This window comes from Sciurus vulgaris, assembly GCF_902686455.1.
Source record: "Sciurus vulgaris genome assembly, chromosome: 17".
In the NCBI taxonomy this organism is placed as follows: Eukaryota; Metazoa; Chordata; class Mammalia; order Rodentia; family Sciuridae; genus Sciurus; species Sciurus vulgaris.
Window position 1 is genome coordinate 56,315,468 of NC_136478.1, and position 20,570 is coordinate 56,336,037.

Genomic DNA, 20,570 nt, shown 5'->3' on the forward strand with positions numbered 1-20,570 from the left:
TTTCCAGAGGGCATTCCACAGAGGTCCAGGTGATACTGGCACATACAGTCAGTTACATTTGCCAGACATTAACCCCAGAGTTAGGGAATATGAATTTTTCCTAAAAAGCAGCAAGCCTATGTGGCCTTTGTCCCAAAGGAGGATAACATCATTATTATGCAGGACACTAAACAATTAACCCTTTGCTCTGGAGAGAGACATTACTTTATTTTCCCAGGTTATTCACTGAATAAATGTCCTTGAAAGACTGTGGAACAAAGGGATCATCCATGCCTCATCGCAAGGCATGGAACAATGCAAGAGATCACGGAGAACTGTCTCCAACATCAGCAAAACAATATTTGATTTAAATAGATTAATATATAAACAAAGATAAAAAGTTGAGGGAAATGTTGCCTTTATGTAATGATAACTGTGACAGTGAAACCAGATTTAGAGATGAAACTGGATCCTCTGCTGCAGGACTCAGGGTGGAGAGGATCTGTCTGGGTTACAGATCTCTGTCATAGACTATGCCTGCTAGTGCTGCAGCGTGAAAGAGTAAGGCTTATTCAAATAAGAAGAAGGAAACAGGGTTCTCACTGAGCAAGAGGGGTCCCCACAGGGGATTGCAATTTGAGTGTACTAGTCTTGGGGCTCATATGGCCACTGGGTAGAGGCACTGCTCAGTATTTATGCTGATCAGGTATTGGAGAATTGCCAAGGCTGTTCAGGCTGATGACATTCTGACTAGTGCTCTCTCACTGCTTGAGCTGGGAATTTTCTGTCGCCTGTACTTGGGTTCATCCCACTTTTCCTTTTGCCTCCTTTCTGAGACAAAGTAGTTGGCTGAAATGTTTGGAATATTCCTGCAGGGCATTATGTTTTAGACATGTGATGTCCCCCAGAAGTGAAGGGGTCAAATGATTGGGTTGTGAGAGCCCTAACCTAATCAGTGCATTAATTCTCTGATAGGGATTAGCTGAGTGGAACCTGTAGGCAGGTAGGATGTGGCTGGAGGAGCTGGGCATTGGAGGCATGCCTGTGGGGTGTATATTTTGTCCATAGTAAGGGAAGCTCCCCCCTCTCCAGTCCTGAACAAAGGGGCACTCTACCACTCCATGTCATCCTTTCCTTATTTTTTACTCTGAGACAGGGTCTCATTAAGTTGCTAAGGGTCTTATAAAGTTGCTCTCAGAACTAGTTCCTATTTTTCCAGACACACTAGCATAAAAACTGCAGGAGTTGTTGTCCAGAGCACATACTCCATCTTCCTGAGCCAACAAATAAACTAGAGCTATCCTATTTTCTGTTACCATTTGGGCAAGTGAGTCTAAAGATTTTCCTAGCAGTTTAAAGTCTTGTCCAGTAACTAAGGCAATGACCCCCACAGTTTCTTTCTAAGCTATTCCTTCCACCTGTCCAATAGGTGATCACATTAGTTTGATACCCTAACTGTACTTAGACCTGGACCTGTCTTCCTGCGGAGCCTGAGTCCTGCAGAGGGGATAGTGCCCAAGGGGTCATTGGTGAAAACTTGTCACTTTGATGGACTGAAAACATATCCCTCTCCCATGTTCTGGCCATCTTTTCTCAACCCATGCTCTGCACAACACATTCTCATACAACCCTGGATGGCTTTTTGTGTGTGTGTCACAAAGATTGTGCCCCTAGGTAAGCATAGATGTTCTTGTTCAAAACTAGCATTTACCTTATCTTTAGGAGTGAGTGAAGGGTCAATATTTCATTTGCTTAATGGAGATAGGCTTGTGATTTTAAGGAGGTTCAAGGAGGCCTTTATTGTTCATGGACTAATGCAGACCGTGGACCCATTATTTTCACAGTGGTTATAAATCTCTCGTGTACTTTTGAAGTAGGGCACATGTACAATTGTAAAGACCATCGACCTTGTGTAATGATGGCTTAGAGGAGCGTTGAGGCCATTTGAATAAGTACCAAAGAGTATTATTACAGCTGGAGTCTGTGACTTTATTGCAGGAAAAGAAGAAGATAGAGAGGTTCTGTTTGTTTGTTACTGAGAATTGAAACTAGGGGCATTTTACCACTGAGTTACTGAGCTATATCCCCAGTTATTTTTTTTTTCTTTTTTCAATTTTTATTTTTAACAAGTTCTCACTGAATTGCTGAAGATCTCACTTAATTTCTGAGGCGGGCCTCAGGCTTGTGATCCTCCTGCCTCAGCCAATGTTGCTGGGATTATAGGTAGGATCTACTGTCCCCAGAACTAGAAGGTTTTTTTAAACTTGAGTGAAGCTCTATTTTGAAGGTCCACACATAGGAGTTCTAAAGCCATGTGTTGCAAAAATCAGAATTTCCCTTCACTTCCTTAGATGAACTAATGTGAGGCTGCTGGGTGGGTGGGTAGTTACTGACACTGACCTGTGATAGCAATAGTCCATGTTCCTGAGTCCCCTCCTGTTTGTCTGGCTTTAAATGTGCTGTCTTTTCACAGAACAGCTTCTTTATGCCATAAAGCTCTTTGTGGTCACACCTCTCCTCACCTAACCACTAAAAACCATGGTCTGTTCACCATCTTTACACTTTGGTCCATCCAGGAACATTATATAAATGAGATCACACCATATCCACCTTTTGAGTGTGGCTTCTTTGACCAAGCCAATGCCTTTGAGATTCATCGAGGTTATCTGAATCAATAGTTTTTTTTTTAAAGAATTTGTTCTAATTAGTTATACTTAAAAGTAGAGTGCATTTTGACATATTATACATATGTGGAGAATAACTTTTCATTCTTCTGTTTGTACAATTATATAGGCACATGGAAAAGTGCCTATCTTTTACTATCTTTCTTATTCCCATTCCCCCTCCCTTCCTTTCATTCCCCCTTTGTCTTAACCAAGGTATTTCTATTCTTCCCTACATGCCCCCCATACTTATTGTGAGTTAGAATAATAATAATAATAATAATAATAATAATAATATAATATTAGGCCTTTGGTTTTCTAGAATTGACTTATTTCACTTAGCATGATATTCTCCAGTTCCATTCATTTACCAGCAAATGCCATAATTTCATTTCTCTTTATGGCTGAGTAATATTCCTTTGTGTATATGTACTACATTTTCTATGTCCATTCATCTGTTGAAGGGCACCTAGGTTTGTTGCTTGTTCCATAGTTTATTGTGAATGGAGCTGCTATAAACATTGATGTGGCTGTGTCATTGTAGTATGCTGATTTTAATTCTTTTGGGTATATGCCAAGGAGTGTGATAACTGGGTCTAATGGTGGTTCCATTCCAAGTTTTATGAGGAATCTCCATTTTTCTTTCCAGAGTGGTTGCACCAATTTGTAATCCCACCAGCAATGTGTGAGTGTACCTATTTCCACACATCCTCACCAACATTTATTGGTGTTTGTATTCTTGAAATTGCCATTCTGACTGCAGTGAGATAAAATCTCAGTGTAGTTTTGATTTGCATTTCTCTAAGTGCTAGGGATGTTGAATGTTTTCTCATATATTTGTTGACCATTCATATTTCTTCTTCATGAAGTGCCTGTTCAGTTCCTTTGCCCATTCATTAATTGGGTTATTTGTAGTTTTGTTGTTAAGTTTTTTGAGTTCTTTATATATACTGGAGATTAATGCTCTATCTGAGGTGCATGTGGCAAAGATTTTCTCCCATTCTGTAGGCTCTCTCTTCATGTTCTTGATTGTTTTCTTTGCTGGGAAGAACTTTTTGTTTGAATCAATCCCACTTATTGATTCGTGATTTTACTTTTTGAACTTTAGACTTGTTGAAGAAGTCAGAATCTTAAGTCAACGGGATGTAAATTTGGACCTACTCTTTCTTCAATTAGGTGCAGGCTCTAATGCCTAAGTTGTCAGAGTGGAGTTTTTGCAGGGTGAGGGATAGGTTTAACTTCATTTTGTCAGTAGCTTTTTGTGGTTGTTGTTTTATTACTGAGTCACATTCCATTGTATGGATCCACCAGGTCCTATTGGTTCACATGTTGACGGACATTTGTGCTTTTTATAGTTTTGGTTTACTATAAGTAAAACAGTCATAAACATTCTTTTGTGTGTGAGAGGGGTCATAATTTTTACTTTTTCGGAGATAAGTGCCCAGGAGTGTGGTGCTGGGTTATGTGGTAAATGTGTTGTGGGACTCTCATACAGAGATAGGGCACAGGGTGTTCAGCAGGAAGCAGCATTTATTCGTACCAGCACTGGCCCAAAGGCTCAGCCCTGAGCACAGGAGGCATTGCCCCTTGTACCTTTTGTTGGTCCCTGCTCACTTGCTGGCTCTGTCTCCCGTATGAGGGAATACACATTCTGACTGGGCATTCCGTTTTTATAGTGCGAGTTGCAGTGGAGTTGTGGAATGTGCACATGGATACTGATGGCACCATGTTGTCTTTCCTTTGTTCTGAGAACATCCCTATCACAAATGAGTCTTTAGTTTTATAAGGGAACAGTCAAAATGTTTCCCTGAATGTTGTGACATTTTCCATGGCAACCACATTGAGAAACTGAGGGGCAGTCCACTGCCGCCTTCATTTTCAGTCCCCTGTGACTCAGGATGTCACACACTTCCAGTGCTTATTTGCAACTTGTTATCTTCTTTGGCAAGGTGCTGCTCTTGCCTGCATTGAGTTGTTTGGTTTGCTTACTGATTGATTTGGAGAGCTTTCCATCCCATATACTCTGTAACTTACACAAGACTTGAGATACTCCTATGTCAGATATATAATGTGCAATATTTTCTCCCAAAAGTTTTACATTTTTTGAAATTCTATTTATCAATGTTTGCTTTTATGCTTTGTTTTTCATGCTATGTCTCCAGTCACAGATTTTTTTTCTCCAATGTTTTCTTCAAGAGTTATAATTTTACATTTATATTTGGATCAATTCTGATTTAAATTTTATAAGAAGTATAGTTACAGATTTTTTTTTTGTCCTACAAGATGAATGCCTAATTCTCTCACCCCCATTCATTGAAAGACTGTGATTTCCCCATGGAATTGCCTGGCTGCCTTGTCAAAAGTCACATGGACTTAACTGGGTCTATTTCTGGTCTATCTCATGATCTGTTGGTCTATATGTCCATTCATTTGCCAAACATGTGCCTTCTTTATGATGGTGGGTTTATATTGATTCTTCAAACTGGGGAGTGTGAGTCTTCTGGAATGTTTTTCTCCTTACTGTAGTCTTGACTATTCTGATTTGTCTCACCTGTCCGTGCACATTTTAAAATAAGTTTGTATATATATATATTTTTTTAATTCCTTCCTATTACCCTCCCTTCCCTTCATTCCCCTCTGTCTACTCTGACTTTCCTGTGTACAAATGAGTACACCACCATGGAACTCACCACCATGAACATCCACAAGAAATCAATTCAAAAAATAACTATGGGTGGTTGGCAGAAAGATCAATAGAGGGGAGGGAGCAGGGGGTGGAGAGAGGGAATGGGAAGGAGACATACTGGGGTCAGAGTCAGAAGAAGATATAGTCCATTCTTGTTTGATCATGTCAAAATGGATTCTACTGTCATGTATAACTAAAAAGGACCAATAATGAAAACATAAATATTCCTACTGGAATCTTGACTAGAGATTGTGTTAAATCTGTAGATTAATTTAAAGAGAACTGACATCTCAACTCTATTTCTGTTGTGTCTTACAAGTCACAACACAGAGATGATTTAAATCTCCATTTATTTAAACATTTATTTTATCTTTGATTTTGAGCATCAGCTGCACACCCCCTCTCTGTGTTTTGCTGGACATATGCCAAAGTATTTCATGGGACCCTTTTTAAATTTTCAGTTTCCAGATGTTCAAGCTAAAATAGATAAATGTTTAATATTTGTGCTTTGAATTTTATCTTACAACCTTCCTAATGTCTATGATGATCAGTTCCACAAGCTTTTCTTTATATTCAGAGAAATGGCTCTCCTTGTTCCCTGGTGATCCACTGGGAAACAGGCAAGGATTTACTTCTGGATGGAGCACTCTGATTGTTCCAGCACAGAAGAGTCTGGGAGGCTCAGGAGCAGCTTCCATAAAGTCATTGATATTAGTGTCTATTTCAGGAGCTGTCACAGGAAGTCTGTCCTTGTTACACACACCTATGGGTTGAGACTTTCTGTCTCACCCCACTCAGGCCAATGCTGCAGGCCATGACACTGTTCAGCTCCAACGTGGCAAACTTTACATGGCAAAAAATATTCATATTGTTGTAGTCATTGGGTCTGTTTAATTTTGGTGTCACCCTGCACCAGGGACACAGGACCATCATCACCAGTGGAATTTCTGTTAGTGTGCCTTGGTCAGGAGAAGGCACAGACACACACACACACACAAACATACACCTGCCAAGTGAGAGGAGGGATAATAGTTGATATGCATATACCAATATGAAGTATTGCACATCCAATTTAAGAGAGGACAGAAGGGGAGTCTCTCCTACTAATGATGCACTTGTACAATTCCATGCTTCCACCTTGTCTCTCCTTAATCATCCTAAAGTTTTCACTGTGAGCTGGGGAGGAAAACAACAGGAAATGAAGATTGCCTTATTAATGCTCCATAAATTGTCTCATCACACAAATAATAATTATGGTGACAATATAACAATACTAAGAAATACAGATGGAGCACTTCTCTTTTTTAATATTTTTTTAGTTGTTAATGAACCTTTATTTTATTTATTTTGTATGCGGTGCTGAGAATCAAACCCAGTGCCTCACACGTTAGGCAAGTGCTCTACCACTGAGCCATGACCCCAGCCCTGGATGGAGCATTTCTTTGACTGAAGAACCCTACAAAAAATAAAGGCACTGCCTTTCCATCCCAGAGGTCTATCCTGTGACTCATCAATTATTCTTCTTTTTTATTTTTTTTTTCCAACTCTCTAAGGGAGTTTCCAAAGCCCCTGGTCTTCCAGATCATGGTATAACTTTGGAATCCCCCCCAACTAACTCTGAAGAATCGTAAGCAGAGAAGGTGGATATAGACTGAGCCCAGGGTTAAAAGAGCCTTTGCAACTTGCAGGTTGAGGAGTGTGAGAAGCCTAGAACAGCCAGCAGCCCATGTGTGGTGTGCAGGCAGATAAGGGAGGGCTGGGAATTCTTCCAAACTGGGGTTGGAACCTCAATGAGGTTCAAATGAGAGCACTTTCCAGAGTCACAACTTTGAAAGCTTCCACACTAGCATGTGCTGTGGAATTTCAAGGGGATCTGAGAAGAGGTCAGCCAATGGACAGACAGAACAGCTCAATTCACTGATGTGTAACTTTATCCTACACATAAGTATGACTTCATGCACCACCTTTTCTGGTACACTGTGGCCTCTGTTGCAACAGGAGCTGGCAAGTCCTTCCCTGGGAATGACACAGAATTCCTGTATAAGTCACAGCTCACAAGCCCCAAACCAGCTGTGCTGCTGCTCCACTACCTGCTGCTCCCTAGCCTCACGGGAGCTATGGTGTTCAGACTCTTCGGTAAGGAGACTCCAGCCCCAAGTCAAGTCTAAGTGTTACTGCATCTCTGGGGTGCCACTGAGCCATGACCCCAGCCCTGGATGGAGCATTTCTTTGACTGAAGAACCCTACAAAAAATAAAGGCATTGCCTTTCCATCCCAGAGGTCTCAGCCATAAACCTTTCTTCCTTTTTCAGTTCTCAGCTTTCTACTGCTAATAACCCTCCCCTCCCCCATCATCTCTGACTGCACCACAGTCTCTGCTCACCCGCAAAATTCAGCAGCTTCCCTCTTCCAAGGACCCTCCCTGCATTTCCTCATCTATCAACCCAGACCCCAGGAGTCAAACCCACAGTTCGTCTCAAAAGCCACTCAGCCATTACCAGCAATTCAAGAAGCTCAGTGACATGGTCCTGTGGCCCCTGACCATGGCAAGTCAGCTAAACTTCAGCATCACTTTCGTTTCCCTTCTGTTCTCAGTTGCTGTCTTCGTGTCTGAACTCCTGGTCTCATCAGGCTCAGAAGGAGGCACAGGTGAGAACAGGGGTGTTAAGGAGGGAGGAGGCAGCTCTGTGCATGGGGGCAGGTCCTTCAAGCCCACCCAACTCTGACTCTTCCAGCTGCTGCCCCGTGGCTGTGCCAACCAGTGCCCCAGTGTGGGGACCGGATCTACAACCCCTTGGAGCAATACTGTGTTGATAACACCATTCTGCCCCTGCAGCAGACCCAACTCTGTGGCCTCAACTGCATCTACTGGCCCTGCTTTGAGCTCTGCTGTCCCGAGTCCTTTGGCCCCCAGAAGAACTTCCTTCTGAAGCTGAAAGTTCTGGGTGTGAAGTCTCAGTGCCACTCAGCCCCCATCTCCAGGGACTGTGGCAGGTAGGACCCTGCCCCTGGCTGTGTCAGGCAGCGGGAGGAAAGGAGGAGGACAGTCTGGATGTCTACACCTCTCCTTTAAGCAACTCTTCACCTGTGGTCTGACCTTTAGCTCTTACTCAAATCCTTTAATTTGTCTTCTTGTCTGTGATTCATAATTTCTTTTCTCCCTTTTTGCAACAGAGAGATATTTTCCCAAAGACATGGAAGAACCCCAACTTTCTCTAAGGCAACTCACCAGGAGAGACTGAGGTAAGCTTCAGGATGTGTGCAATAGCTAAAAAGAAGTCAGAGATGAACTTAGAGGACATAATCTGAGTGAATTTACCCAGAGAACTTGCAAACTGCTACTTGTTCACTCATGACCCTTTGAATGAGAGCCACCTGCTCTGTGGCATGTTAATGGGTGATGTTCCACAGTATCTTAAGGTCATCAGCTTCCTTGTACCACACTACTGAGTAAGGAGAGCCCAGAGCTTCACTCACTCTCAGATACAGAGCAGTCCAGGAGGGCAGTGAGTTCATGGGAATGGGGACATTTTTCCATGTACAAGTGTACTGACTCTGCTTGTTTTGAACTCTTACCAAGTCATTGCTCACTTCTGGGTGCTATTGGGTGTGAGCTGTCCTGTTGTGGTCTATGCTGTTAATGCAGACCAGACACTTTGTGTTCTCTCAACCATCAGAATTGATTGAATAACAATAAATTCCCAGGCTACACCATTTTCAGTTGTTGCAGTTCATCAAATACTTGAGGGTCACCTGATAGTCATAAGCTGGGGAATCACAGGTTCTTTTATTTCAATCTCAACTACCAATATCTATAAAACTCATGTCACACAACACACTTTAAGTTAGGGTAGCCACTGGGACCCAGGACACTGAACTGAGAGCAAAGGCAGAGAGTCACCAGAGGTGGTCAGATAAGTTACTGAACTTGTTCAGGGAGGAAAAGTGTCAGAGCTCAGAACTTATTCTGGGCCAAGGTCCCAACAGGCTGCCGTTTTAGAGTGTAACCTCGGAGTGAACCATGCATGATTGTCACAAGCAGGAGAAACCATGCTATGGTAAAGTCATAGCATGCATACACACACAAAGAGAGAAAGAGAGAGAGAGAGATACAGAGACAGAGAGCATAGAACAGAGATTCAGAGATTTATCACTATGGAGATTTTTTTAAACCCTAGGAATAAATGGAATAAATGGGTAAATTAATTAATCATGCTAATAAAAATGGCCACCCATGAACTTACTGTGTTTTGCCCAGATCACAAATCCCCAAAGACTACCAAGGAGCTGTCTCCAATGCAAAAGCAAGAGGGTCTTTATTGCAAGCTCGAGCTCGGACTCACAGTGTTCACTGACACAGCAGGTACTGGCTGAGAGACCTGAGTCTTGATTCAGTGAGATTTTTATGAGCTCCACAGTAGAGTGGGAAATTAGCTGATCTTTCAGCATGTGTGGTTTGGCATGTTTCCATTGGCTTAGGGTACTCAGATCTTAACATATTGACATATGTGGTTTGGAATGTTAGGCATTGGCTCATTAGCTCCCAATAGAAACCTAGGCCTGAAACTTTTCATGCCCTAAATGCAGTCTGTCATGCCCACTGTTCAGCTCCCTTTTTATTTCCCCCTTTCTCTTGTACCTAGGGGAGCCAATCATGAATCCTGGGTTGAAAATTCAGTTTCTGTTCCCTGTATTAGCCTATATTTAGTTCTAAGCACCATAAGTTGAATTGTGCTTAAACAGTCCATCATGAAATTAACAAATCTATTAAGGATACAGGGACCAAAGGTAAGCAACAATCAAGGGGCCCAGAGGCAGATGGCTTTCATGGCTTCCATTTCCTTGATTTGACCTGATCCCCTATTTCTACACTAAATGGCTGTTCCCAATTCTGGCTTCATTTTCCCCTTTTGCTTTAGGAACTCCTTACTACCGAAAGAAAAGTGGGCAACAACCACTCTGGCTCCTTTGAGCTGGAAGGGGGGCAGCATGGGGCAAGCAATTTGGAGTTCCCTTTTAAAACTTGGATCAATCGAGGGGTCCATGGTAGTTGGGGAAGAGCAGGTTGTAAAGTCATCTGGGGGTGGGTGCTTCTATAAGAGAGAAACAAAAGATGTGAGTACTGAAATGAGATTAATACAAAATAAATGTTGCAGCATCTGGAACATGCCAATGAATAATCTCTCACCAGGAGGTGGAAGAACTGAGAAATTGTTCCCATAACAAGGCCTAACAAAGGCTGGAGAGAACAAGACCTTTATTTGGGAACTTTAACATTGTACAGATTATCAGGAATGGAAACACAGCATTTAACTCTTAATGTCATTGATGTCCCCAGAAAATGTAGTTAAGCTACTTAATGTCATATGATTTTTGTAAAATATTGTTTTATTGGTAGAATCTGTGTTTAGTAGAGATCTCTATATTTCTGTTACTTAGGGCTAGATAATTATAGTAGCAAACATAGATTAAGCCTACCTGTGTAGTTTAGGAAGGTCTGTAGGCCTTAAACTGACTAAAAATTTCTGATTCTGGCCGTTTCTCCTGATAGTTATTAGGCACATTTGTCTAAGAATCTCTCTTTTGTACCTTCCAATCATTACTTATTCTAGAGGGCTAACACAAGTGTGCATCTTAAGTTACATTTATTATTTCTTTTAAATGCCCAAAATGACTATTAACTGCTTTTAACTGTTTTGCTAGGTGTTTAAGATCAAGCTGGTCAAATTCCTGTCTCTTAAGTGTTAGCTGAGTTCTCACAGGGGTCACTCATGGGCAACTTGAAAGCAGTTTCTTAGCTCCTTTAGTGCCATTGGCTCCTTTAGGTAGGGTCTCTTTGATGAAGTGGCTTCCTTTGGAAGCATCAGGGATGTCTCCCTTTTTCAATGACCCTCCTCTGCAGCAGGTGTACTGATTGGCTTTTCATCCTCTAGTGGTCTCAACAATCTCCCTGATCAGGACATCATATAGCCCAGAGTTGCAACGCTCCTAAGAGAAGTTCTCTTGTTCCCTGGATTCAGGTTGACTCTAGGGGTAAAAACCAAATACTGGTGTTTTGGCTCTGTATTTAATCTCAATCTCTAAGTTTGATCTTACACATCCAGCAAGCCAGTCTCACCAGTCATAAAGTAAGAGTACTGGGTTTTAACTTCAATGTCTATAGCTTTACCGTTATTTACCCTTTTCTTTAACTGGAGTCTCTGTTAGTACTGGAAGTTATCACTATCTGTTCTGTAGGTGATGGCTTCTTATCACAAGTTACCTAGGTTGTGTGTTCTTGAAGCACCTACTTCTGCAAAACATTAACAGGAAACAGTTTTACAAAATGAAATTAGCAAGAGTAAAAATATATTCAGCTTGTATAATAGCTATCTTGAATTTTGGCTGAGTTATACATTATACCCCCTGTTTGAAATCACAGTAATTCTACAACAAAAATGAATCTTTTGAATATAACTTTAAAGAAGCTAAAGTCTGGCTTATTTTGGAACCATTCTAACATGCAGTAAGATGGTAGGCAGAGCCTTATTTCAGGTAAGGCATGACTTTTTACAAATCTTAAGTGTAGTGTTCTAATTCTGATGTTGATCTTTGCTTCTTTCTTAAATGTCATTTTAAAAAGTTTACATATATTGATTCCTGAGTCTATATGAACATTAGTTAACACAATTTGACATTATATCTGAAACATGAATTAAAGAAAGGATGAGAGAGCTTTTAACTTTCTTTTTGTGTGGCAAAATTCTTTCATGTTTCATGATATTAACCTTTAAACAAATCAGGCTCTCACTAACTTTTAGAAATACATTTACATTTAAATTTTTTATCTCAGTGTAAAAAGTAACAAATTATATATATATATATATATATATACACACACCCTATTGATAACAGGTCCTAAACATAACATTAAATTATATACATAAGTCCCCAATAAAATTTGCTACTTTTATAAGTTTAAAATTACCATTACAGACAAGTTTAGTTTGGAGAATAGAAGCTTGATAAATTTCCTGCTTTAAATACTTGTATTCCTGGAAAATAGGAACACATTCAATATACAAAGAGTGACCATTCCCCAATTACCTTGATACCTTTATATTAACCAAATTTAGTTTTGAAAGAAAACTTAGACTCTAATGTAGTATAATACTCTAAGAGTTGTTTAACCATAATTGTATAAACCTCGATTTTTAAGACTAATTGTTCTAAAGAAAGAAACTTAACAGACATAATGTTAAGAGTAAATTAGTGTTTCTAAGAAAGTCTTGTCATTTTAACATATAGAATAAACTTTGGTTTATATCAGTACAGCAGTATTTGACCTTAGGTAAAACCTTAAATAGCTTTAACTGATTATTTAACATACATATAGGCAACTTAGTTACATGCAAACTTGTTGAAATTTGCCCTTTACTTACACAGACTTTCTTAGCAATTACTTTCACCCTCATATATTTTATCACACCAGAACTTCCTTACCCAGAAACATTCTTCCGTTTACTAAATATATTTTTATACCTAGAACCTTTTTTCCTTTCCTGTTGACCTCTTTTTGTTCATGTTTTGAAACAACTCTCATGAAATTTCTGAATTTAGATAAATTACTTCATTTTAATAAGATTAAATATTTTGTTATTTATAGTACTCTAATTAAAACACAGTTGAAACTTTTGGAACTCTTTGTATATAGAATTGTACCTGTTAGGACATAACTCTTAATAACCTTGTTTTGAGTTTAATGATGACACAAAGCAATTTTAATCCCTTTTTATATACCAACCTATGAAAATGATGTTTAAGTATGATACTCAATGGAATTTAAGGAGTTAAGAGTACTTGATGTTATTTAGTAATTAACATTTTAAATTTGTAAATTAATCAGCTGTCTCTACAAATATATTTGAGTAATCTCATATGTGCTAACTCTAATTTACTTATTTTTTATAAAACCAAGATATCAGACAAGAGTCCTGAACAGTATTTGCCATCTCTTTCCTGTTGAAGAAAAGTCCTAGATGTTAGGTCAGAAATTAGGCAAATGTAGGGGGCAAAGTTGAGCAGCTGGAGCAAAGACCAGCCCACCAAAGGTGACCAGAAAGTTTGCAGCAAGGTGGATGGAAAGTTCCACTGACCTTCACACCCACCTGTCACTCAACAGTCCCATCCCAGTCTATAAAAACTCTGGGCAGCCAGGGCCACACATGATTTTCTCTGGGTCCCTCTACCCCCAGGGGTCTGGGAATTTCACCTGAGAGCCAAATTCCAATAAAGTTTGCTCTGACCACTTTCTGTCCCATTTTATTTAGCTGCTGACTGTGCCCACTGAGCCCACCAAGCCCGCCAAGCTTACACTAGAAACAATAGATATTAGACATTTCATAAATATCAACATTTTATTAGTTTGACCACCTAGAGACTTGTGAGTTATTTTCAAAGACATTTTACTTTTATTAGTTTACCCAATTTAAATTGAACCTTTTTAAATCATGTGAATTAAAAGTATATGGATCCATTTTTTTATTTTAATTTTCAATTTTTGATATGTACATGATATTTAGATATAAATACAAACAACATGACATACAAATAACACAAAATCAAAGGCTTTGTAACTTTATAGGTGAATCTCCATTGCAATGTAACAGATGTTCAAAAACACTAGTTGAATAAAAATATAGAACTGATAAAAAAGTCTGAGCTCAAAAAATATATAGAATTTAAGGAAAAAAAAAACAAGTCCTGGAAAAATGATAAGGCCATTAATTACTTTAGTAAAGCACCATAAAATTTACTTCTACTGGAGTTCAGGTAAAACTTTTTGCTTTTTTTTTCCCCCCTTGTGTTCGAGACTAGTCTCCCACTGCACCTTCTTTCTTCCTCAATTTACATTTCTATCTAAGCCTTGACTGAGATCTGAAAAGAGCTAACAGGTTCCATCAGAAACTTGATGCCTAGGGCATTTTAGCCATTTCTATCAGGACAGGCTTGGATGTCAAAGAAAATTATGAGATCTTATTATCCATTACTTTCAAGAATGAAGCTACTATGCTAAGCTTCTGAGATATGCCAATGGTTATTGAGCTGCCTATGGCTACCTATCCAGGATTTATTTTCCCTTCAGTGACAAACAGGTTAAATCTTGCTTCATAGGTAAGCTGAGGACAGGAGCTTGGTCCCTTTTTGGTATTCCTGAAGCAGAGGATATTGTCCTATGGTGGTTATTTTCCTGTCCTAGTTTGTGAGTTCCTTGAGATAGTTGCAATCCTAAATATTGAACCTGCTGATGGCATAATTGAGCTTTATTTTTTGAGATCTTATAATTCCTACAGCTAAGAAGTTTAGGAACTCTGTAATGGCCTTTTGATATTCCTCCCAGGTGGAGGGAAATAAAGGATGTCATTTACATACTGGAGAACAATTACAAATGTTTTCTCTTTGAATTTTGTTAAGCCCTTAGCTAAAGTTTGTCCAGATCAGGTGAGGGTCATCTAAATCCTAAGGCAACACTGTCCAGGATAGGTGAGATACATTATCTGGTTCCTCAAAGGCAAGCAGAAATTGCGATTGAGAGCCTAGTGTATACAGGAAAAACCATCTTTTAAATCTAACTTAGTAAATCAAGCAGCAGCTGCAATTTCAGACAGCAGTAAGAACTACAGGGTGGGGGAAATTACTGCTTCATTAAATTATTTTAAGGTTTTGGACTAGGCAGTTTGCTTTTTAACTCCTAAAATGGGTGAATTGCATGGGCTGTTGCAAGGCATTAAAAGTTTCTGTCATTTTGAATGATCTTTAAGGTTCTGTATGATCTTTAACATGCTCTTTTTCTTGTTTTTATGCTCCCTTTCTTTCTTTTTGATCTCTATTAAAAATGGAAGATGCAAGCTGGAGAAGATCCTCTAAGGATTGATCAGAGCCAAGTACCAATTTTTGTAATTTCCTCTAAATGTTTGGAGCTGACTGAATGATAAATTTATACTTTAAAAGTAGGTGGCCCTCTATGGATTCAGGACTCAGGGTGGTGAGTTTTCTTATTGCCTTCCTCAGTCTCTCCATGAAAATAGCAGAACTTTCCTGAAGGCCTCATAATAGTTTTCCAGGCATCCTACTCATTAGTTGGATCCCAGTTAGGATGGTTTCTGGGAACTGCCTGTGCTCTAGATGATTAATGTAAGGAAAAATGCAGCTCAACTCGGGACCCGCGGCCGTTCCAGCCCCTCCCGCAGAACTGCCACTGCACACACCCGTCTCAGTTGTTGCTGGACAATAGCTCCCAGAAAAATCCACAGCGGACACAAGACCTCATGCAAGAGACTTCATTATGCAGATGACTAGCGTGTCCGCTCCAGGGTGGAAAGAAAGGAAAAGAGAAAGATGGCATGGATGCTTCTCCCAGATATTGGAATCTCCCAGGCTGGAAGGAACCAATAGCAGAGGAGAATACTTGCAAGCTGACTGATGAACCAATAGCTAGCTAGCATGTTAGGATGTAACATGGGAAGCAGGAAAATGGCTGTAGTGTAGGCCAGAAATTCCTGTAACGTAAGAGGTGGGCGGAGCACAGATTGACAAGTGGTTGGGAGGTGGGGTATCAGCTTTGTATTACAGTTAAGTACTAGCATAATTTTTCCAGGTGAAGTCAAATGCCTGGCATAAGTTTTGAAACATCTCAATATTTATTAGGATCCTCCAAAAACCTCCCTAAATTTATTTTTATCTGTCTTAAGTTGGGAGGTCCCCTTGATTTTTTTCCCTCAGTAGGTGATTTCTCAAGACCTCAAGACTTTCTCCTCTCATGGTAGAGATTATTGATGTCAAACAAAAAGGGTGCATTTTTGCCTTTTTTTTTTTTCCCTGTAGACTAAAACAATCTCCAGAGGATGAGGGGACATCTATTGGTTCTTAGGCATATAATGCCCTTTTCTTGGAGGGTCTCACAGGAGAGGTTGATTTTAAATGCTTCCCTCTTGCAGCTTAAAGAGAACACAGTGAGCACATTTAAGCAAAGGAACAGTAATAGGGAGAGTCTAGATAGACTAGTGAAGACTAACTATGTGAACAAAGGGAACCTGGGCATTTTCTTACTAATCATCCCAGGTCTTTCTTTTAATCCTACAATCTGAATTCCTAATGTCTGACAAGCAAAGGAAGGAGAGCATCCAGGAGGGAATGGATGTGTGGGGGAGTGTTGTGTAGCCCATACAGAGGCAAAGGTAATTGGTGCTTTCCCTCAGTACCATTCATCAACTGATCACCCTGGATACCCCTTAGGGCAGTCAGGAGTGGGAGTCCAGAGAAGGAACCTTTGGGATCCACCCAAAAGTAGCCCAGGCCAGAGAACCCCACAGTTGTTCCAACCTTCATCCGCCTCCACACATCCTGGGTAGATCAGGACTAGTGACGCTGTGTACTAATGACAATTGTGCTCCAGGCCTGGGCAGAAAAGTAGAAAACAGTTTCGACAGAGTCCAACATGCCTGCTCTGTACAGAGTCAGTGATCGGGAACCACTTGGGCTAGGAAACCTCTCACCCGAGTCTTGAAGGATGGTGGCTGCACTAACTGCATTTAAGTAGCTGATGGGTGCCCATTTTGCCCTCCAAAAATAAGGAGACAGAAAGATGCACCTCAAACAGAAGTGGGGTGCATGGAGAGAGAAGCTTACCTCAGTGTAGATCTTGGTGAGACCTCCAGTTTTAGAGATCACTGGTGGCAAAGGACCAATAATGGAACTGCTGGTTCCCCTCCTCATCAGAGGGCCCTGTGGCCCTGAGGGGAAGGACCATTAAATCTGCTGGTCTTGAGCAGTGGGGAAATCTGCCCAGTGGCTCCTGGCTTGGGTACCATCTGCTGGTCCTGCAACCAGTTGGGTGGCCACAGCTGCTCTAGCCAAGTGGGACTGGTTTTCAGGGGGTGCCGGAACCCTGGGTTGATACCAGGGAGGAAAGATGACTTCTTCCTCCATGCCTCCTGAAAAAAAGAACATGAAGAATGCCATCTTCCTCCACAGATTGTGCCTTTAGTGCCAGAATCTTTTCTGCTGGAATAAATGGTTTTAACTATGGAGGGGGGATTTTTGACAAGATCCTCCCAAATGAAAACATAGGGGATTTGGTCCAGGTGTCCCTCAGGTCCTCTGAGAAAGACCCTTGATTTAATACTTCTGATCTTCCAGACATCAAAGTTTCCCTCAGGCAGCCAATGTACTCCAAAAGTGGGCCATTCAGATCTGCAAAGAATCATTAGTTTTCCTTTCTTTATGTCCATGCTGAGGTTATGAGCATGAGCATGCACATCCTTAAAATGATCAGTCACCAGAGTCAAGGGAGTCATCTGAGTTTGTCCCATGTCTCAATCACAAAACTAGCCACTAACAAAAGACTTAAGAACACAAACAGACAAAAGAAGAACAGAAAAATACCAGAGATCAACCCAAAACACAACCAAAAGTAAACCAACGACCTCATGCTGTAATGTGGGAGCGACCCACGACCAGTTTCAAATCCTATATGAACTTGACCAATTTCAAGTTCTTCAGGGAGACTTATGTTCCCTCCAGGAGGGCCTGGAACATCTTCCAAGACCCTTGGTTGATGACCCTCCAGCATGTCCGCCTAGGTACTCTGCCAACTCTAATATAAAACTCCTCTACAGGAACATGACCAGTTTCAAGTGCTTCAGGGAAACAGGCACCAGACACACAGAGACACAGACACACTTACCAGCCGGTGATCAACCCTTCAGTTCAGGAAGGATCCCAGATAAGCCCCCAACTGTTGTGCCCAGATCATGAATCCCCAAAGACCACCAGGGAGCTGTCTCCGATGCAAAAACAAGAGGGCCTTTATTGCAAGCTCAAGCTCGGACTCACAGCGTACACTGATGCAGCAGGTACTGGCTGAGAGCCCCGAGTCTCGATTCAGTGGGATTTTTATGAGCTCCACAGTAGAGTGGGAAATTAGCTGTTCTTTCAGCATGTGTGGTTTGGCATGTTTCCCTTGGCTTAGGGTACTCAGATCTTAACATATTGACATATGTGGTTTGGAATGTTAGGCATTGGCTTGTTAGCTCCCCATAGAAACCTAGGCCTGAAATCTTTCATGCCCTAAATGCAGCCTGTCATGGCCGCAGTTCAGCTCCTTTTTCAACTGAATTAATCAGAAGTACATGGATACATGGGCAGATCAAACTCGTATCAAGAAAAACCAGGCCCATGAGTTTATAAAACACATCAGACCACAATATGAAACAATCACCTCACCTGAGACCCATAAAAGGTGTAGTACCCCAAGACTGAACATGGCAGCACCCTGACCCTGGTCACTCAAAAGGAACCTTGCCAAAAAATCTCCATAGCAGCTGTGAGATAAAGAAAGTTTGGTGCTCCATTTTCAAAATATAGTATTTAGCTTTAAATATGAAATGCCTTGGGATGTAAGAAAGGCAACTAGAAAATGTACAGCTAAAACAGGTTACACGAGAATGTAAACAATCACAGCCTCTTGACAGGAGGGAAGAAGGAAGCGTTCCCCAAACCTGACCAACAGAGCTGAACTGTTTATGTGCCAAAAGGCCTTCAATCCAAGGGGACTTTCCCACCCAAGACACAAAAAAGGTGGGACAACTGAAGGGAAACATCTTTAAATAACCCAATAGGAGAGAGTGAAACCTAGGTGGTGTTGGGGAAGATGGTGCCCAGGGCACTCAGCCCAGGAGGATGGGAGAGATCTTACCCACTAGAGCATGAAATGCTGGTGGTACCCAATCTGTGTGTCCCTGACCTCCAGGCACCTGGTCTTGCAAGACCATCATTAAAGTAAAGCCTTGCTTTTTGCTGTTCCTAGTGTCTCTTGGTCCATCTTTGGACTGGGACAAGTGAGCATCCTTCTCACAGCAACGAGTCTGTGCATCTCTCTTCTCAGGCCCCTGCATAGTGGGGATTCTCCCGCCCGTGATGTGATGACCACCTGTGGCCCACTCCAAGACAAGACTCCAAACTGACACTCTGCAATGGTCATCTGTCAGGACCCTGGAATTAGCTCTGAGCTGACAGTTCTGCTCCCTGAACAAGTTCCTCACCAGTTCGGGAATTCTGTCTGACCATCTACAGTGACTCTGCCTGTCTCTGCTCTCTAATTACCATGTTCTCATTTCAACCTCCTCAGCCTCAGAGGCTGCCCTAGCACTTTCTTAGGCTTTCTGCAGTGTGTATTGGTGTAAAGAGTGATGTGTGTCCTAAGTTAGTAGAAGCTATGATTGGAATGAAAGAACCTGTGATTGCCTGGCTTATGACAATCAGGTGACCCACAAGTATTCACTGAACATCAACTGCTGAAAGTGGTATAGCCTGTGAATTTATTATCATTCAATAAATCCTGACTCTGTGGAAAGATACAGATGTGTTTGGTCTGTTTTTGGCACAGCTTGCTCATGTCACTAACGTACCTAGACGAGATTTTTCCAGGGTGCATCAGACTGCTGGCGCACCCTTAGAGATGTTGTCCAAGAGATCCCTAAATCTTCCTCACTCAGCACTGGGAAAGGGGATGTCTGGTTGTTGCTAAAATCTTGGTCCTTGTCTCCAATGCCAATTCAATAAGGAGGACATGGTTTTGAGAAAGGAAAAAGAAGTTTTATTTCTTTGCTAGCAAAGGAGAAGTACAGAGACTACTGTCCAAAGGCTGTGACTCTCCCCATCAGATGGGAGAGGGGAGTTTTAAAGAGTTCTTCAAGAGTTACATTCCACGTGTGCCCTGACAGGGGTCCCAAGGTGCCCTGAAACTGTGTTAGCATTCACTTGTTAATTTGGGAGATGACACCCTCAGCAGGCATCTCCTTCCTGTGGAGCACAGATAACTCAGGGTAATCTTGTCCCCTGCCCCCTAGGTTAGGGAGGGGGAGAGGGAAAATAGGAAAAGGAAAACTTGTCCCTTTAAAAATAAGCCTCAGAGATATATTCAAAAGGGCAAGAGGACCATGTTACATTTCCCCACTATTAATTCCTACATTCCATTTCTGTGATAAAATGGGCACCAACATCTCCAAGCTGCTTCCTGCTAAGAGAAAACAAATTTGAGGGGAAGTGACCCAAAGTCCTTGTTTTCTGTTAGGTGGGGCCTGGACAGTTAGGGGTTTTCAGCATCACAGCAGTCCAGAGGTCCATGGTGGCAGTTGGAAGGTGACTGGTCAAGGTATACACAGGGCAAGGTTCATGCTAGCACAACAATAAATGACAGTAAA

General features: G+C 41.3%; 1 protein-coding gene across 8 annotated transcripts in view; it reads left to right on the top strand.

Annotated features, from left to right (window-relative positions):
- LOC306647871 (insulin growth factor-like family member 3) overlaps nt 1-19,724 on the top strand; it is a 465,794-nt gene extending 446,070 nt beyond the window's left edge. For 7 of the 8 annotated variants that reach the window (XM_079117440.1, XM_079117441.1, XM_079117444.1 and 4 more), the window contains 4 exons: nt 7,924-7,977; nt 8,064-8,322; nt 8,503-8,571; nt 19,253-19,724. In XM_079117440.1, coding sequence (XP_078973566.1) covers nt 7,924-7,977; nt 8,064-8,322; nt 8,503-8,571; nt 19,253-19,331 — 461 coding nt within the window. In that variant the 3' untranslated portion in view covers nt 19,332-19,724. Of the gene's footprint in view, nt 1-5,996; nt 7,465-7,923; nt 7,978-8,063; nt 8,323-8,502; nt 8,572-19,252 lie in introns of those variants that run through there. The other variant, XM_079117443.1, reaches the window with a different exon arrangement.
- The last annotated feature ends 846 nt before the right edge of the window (nt 19,725-20,570 follow it).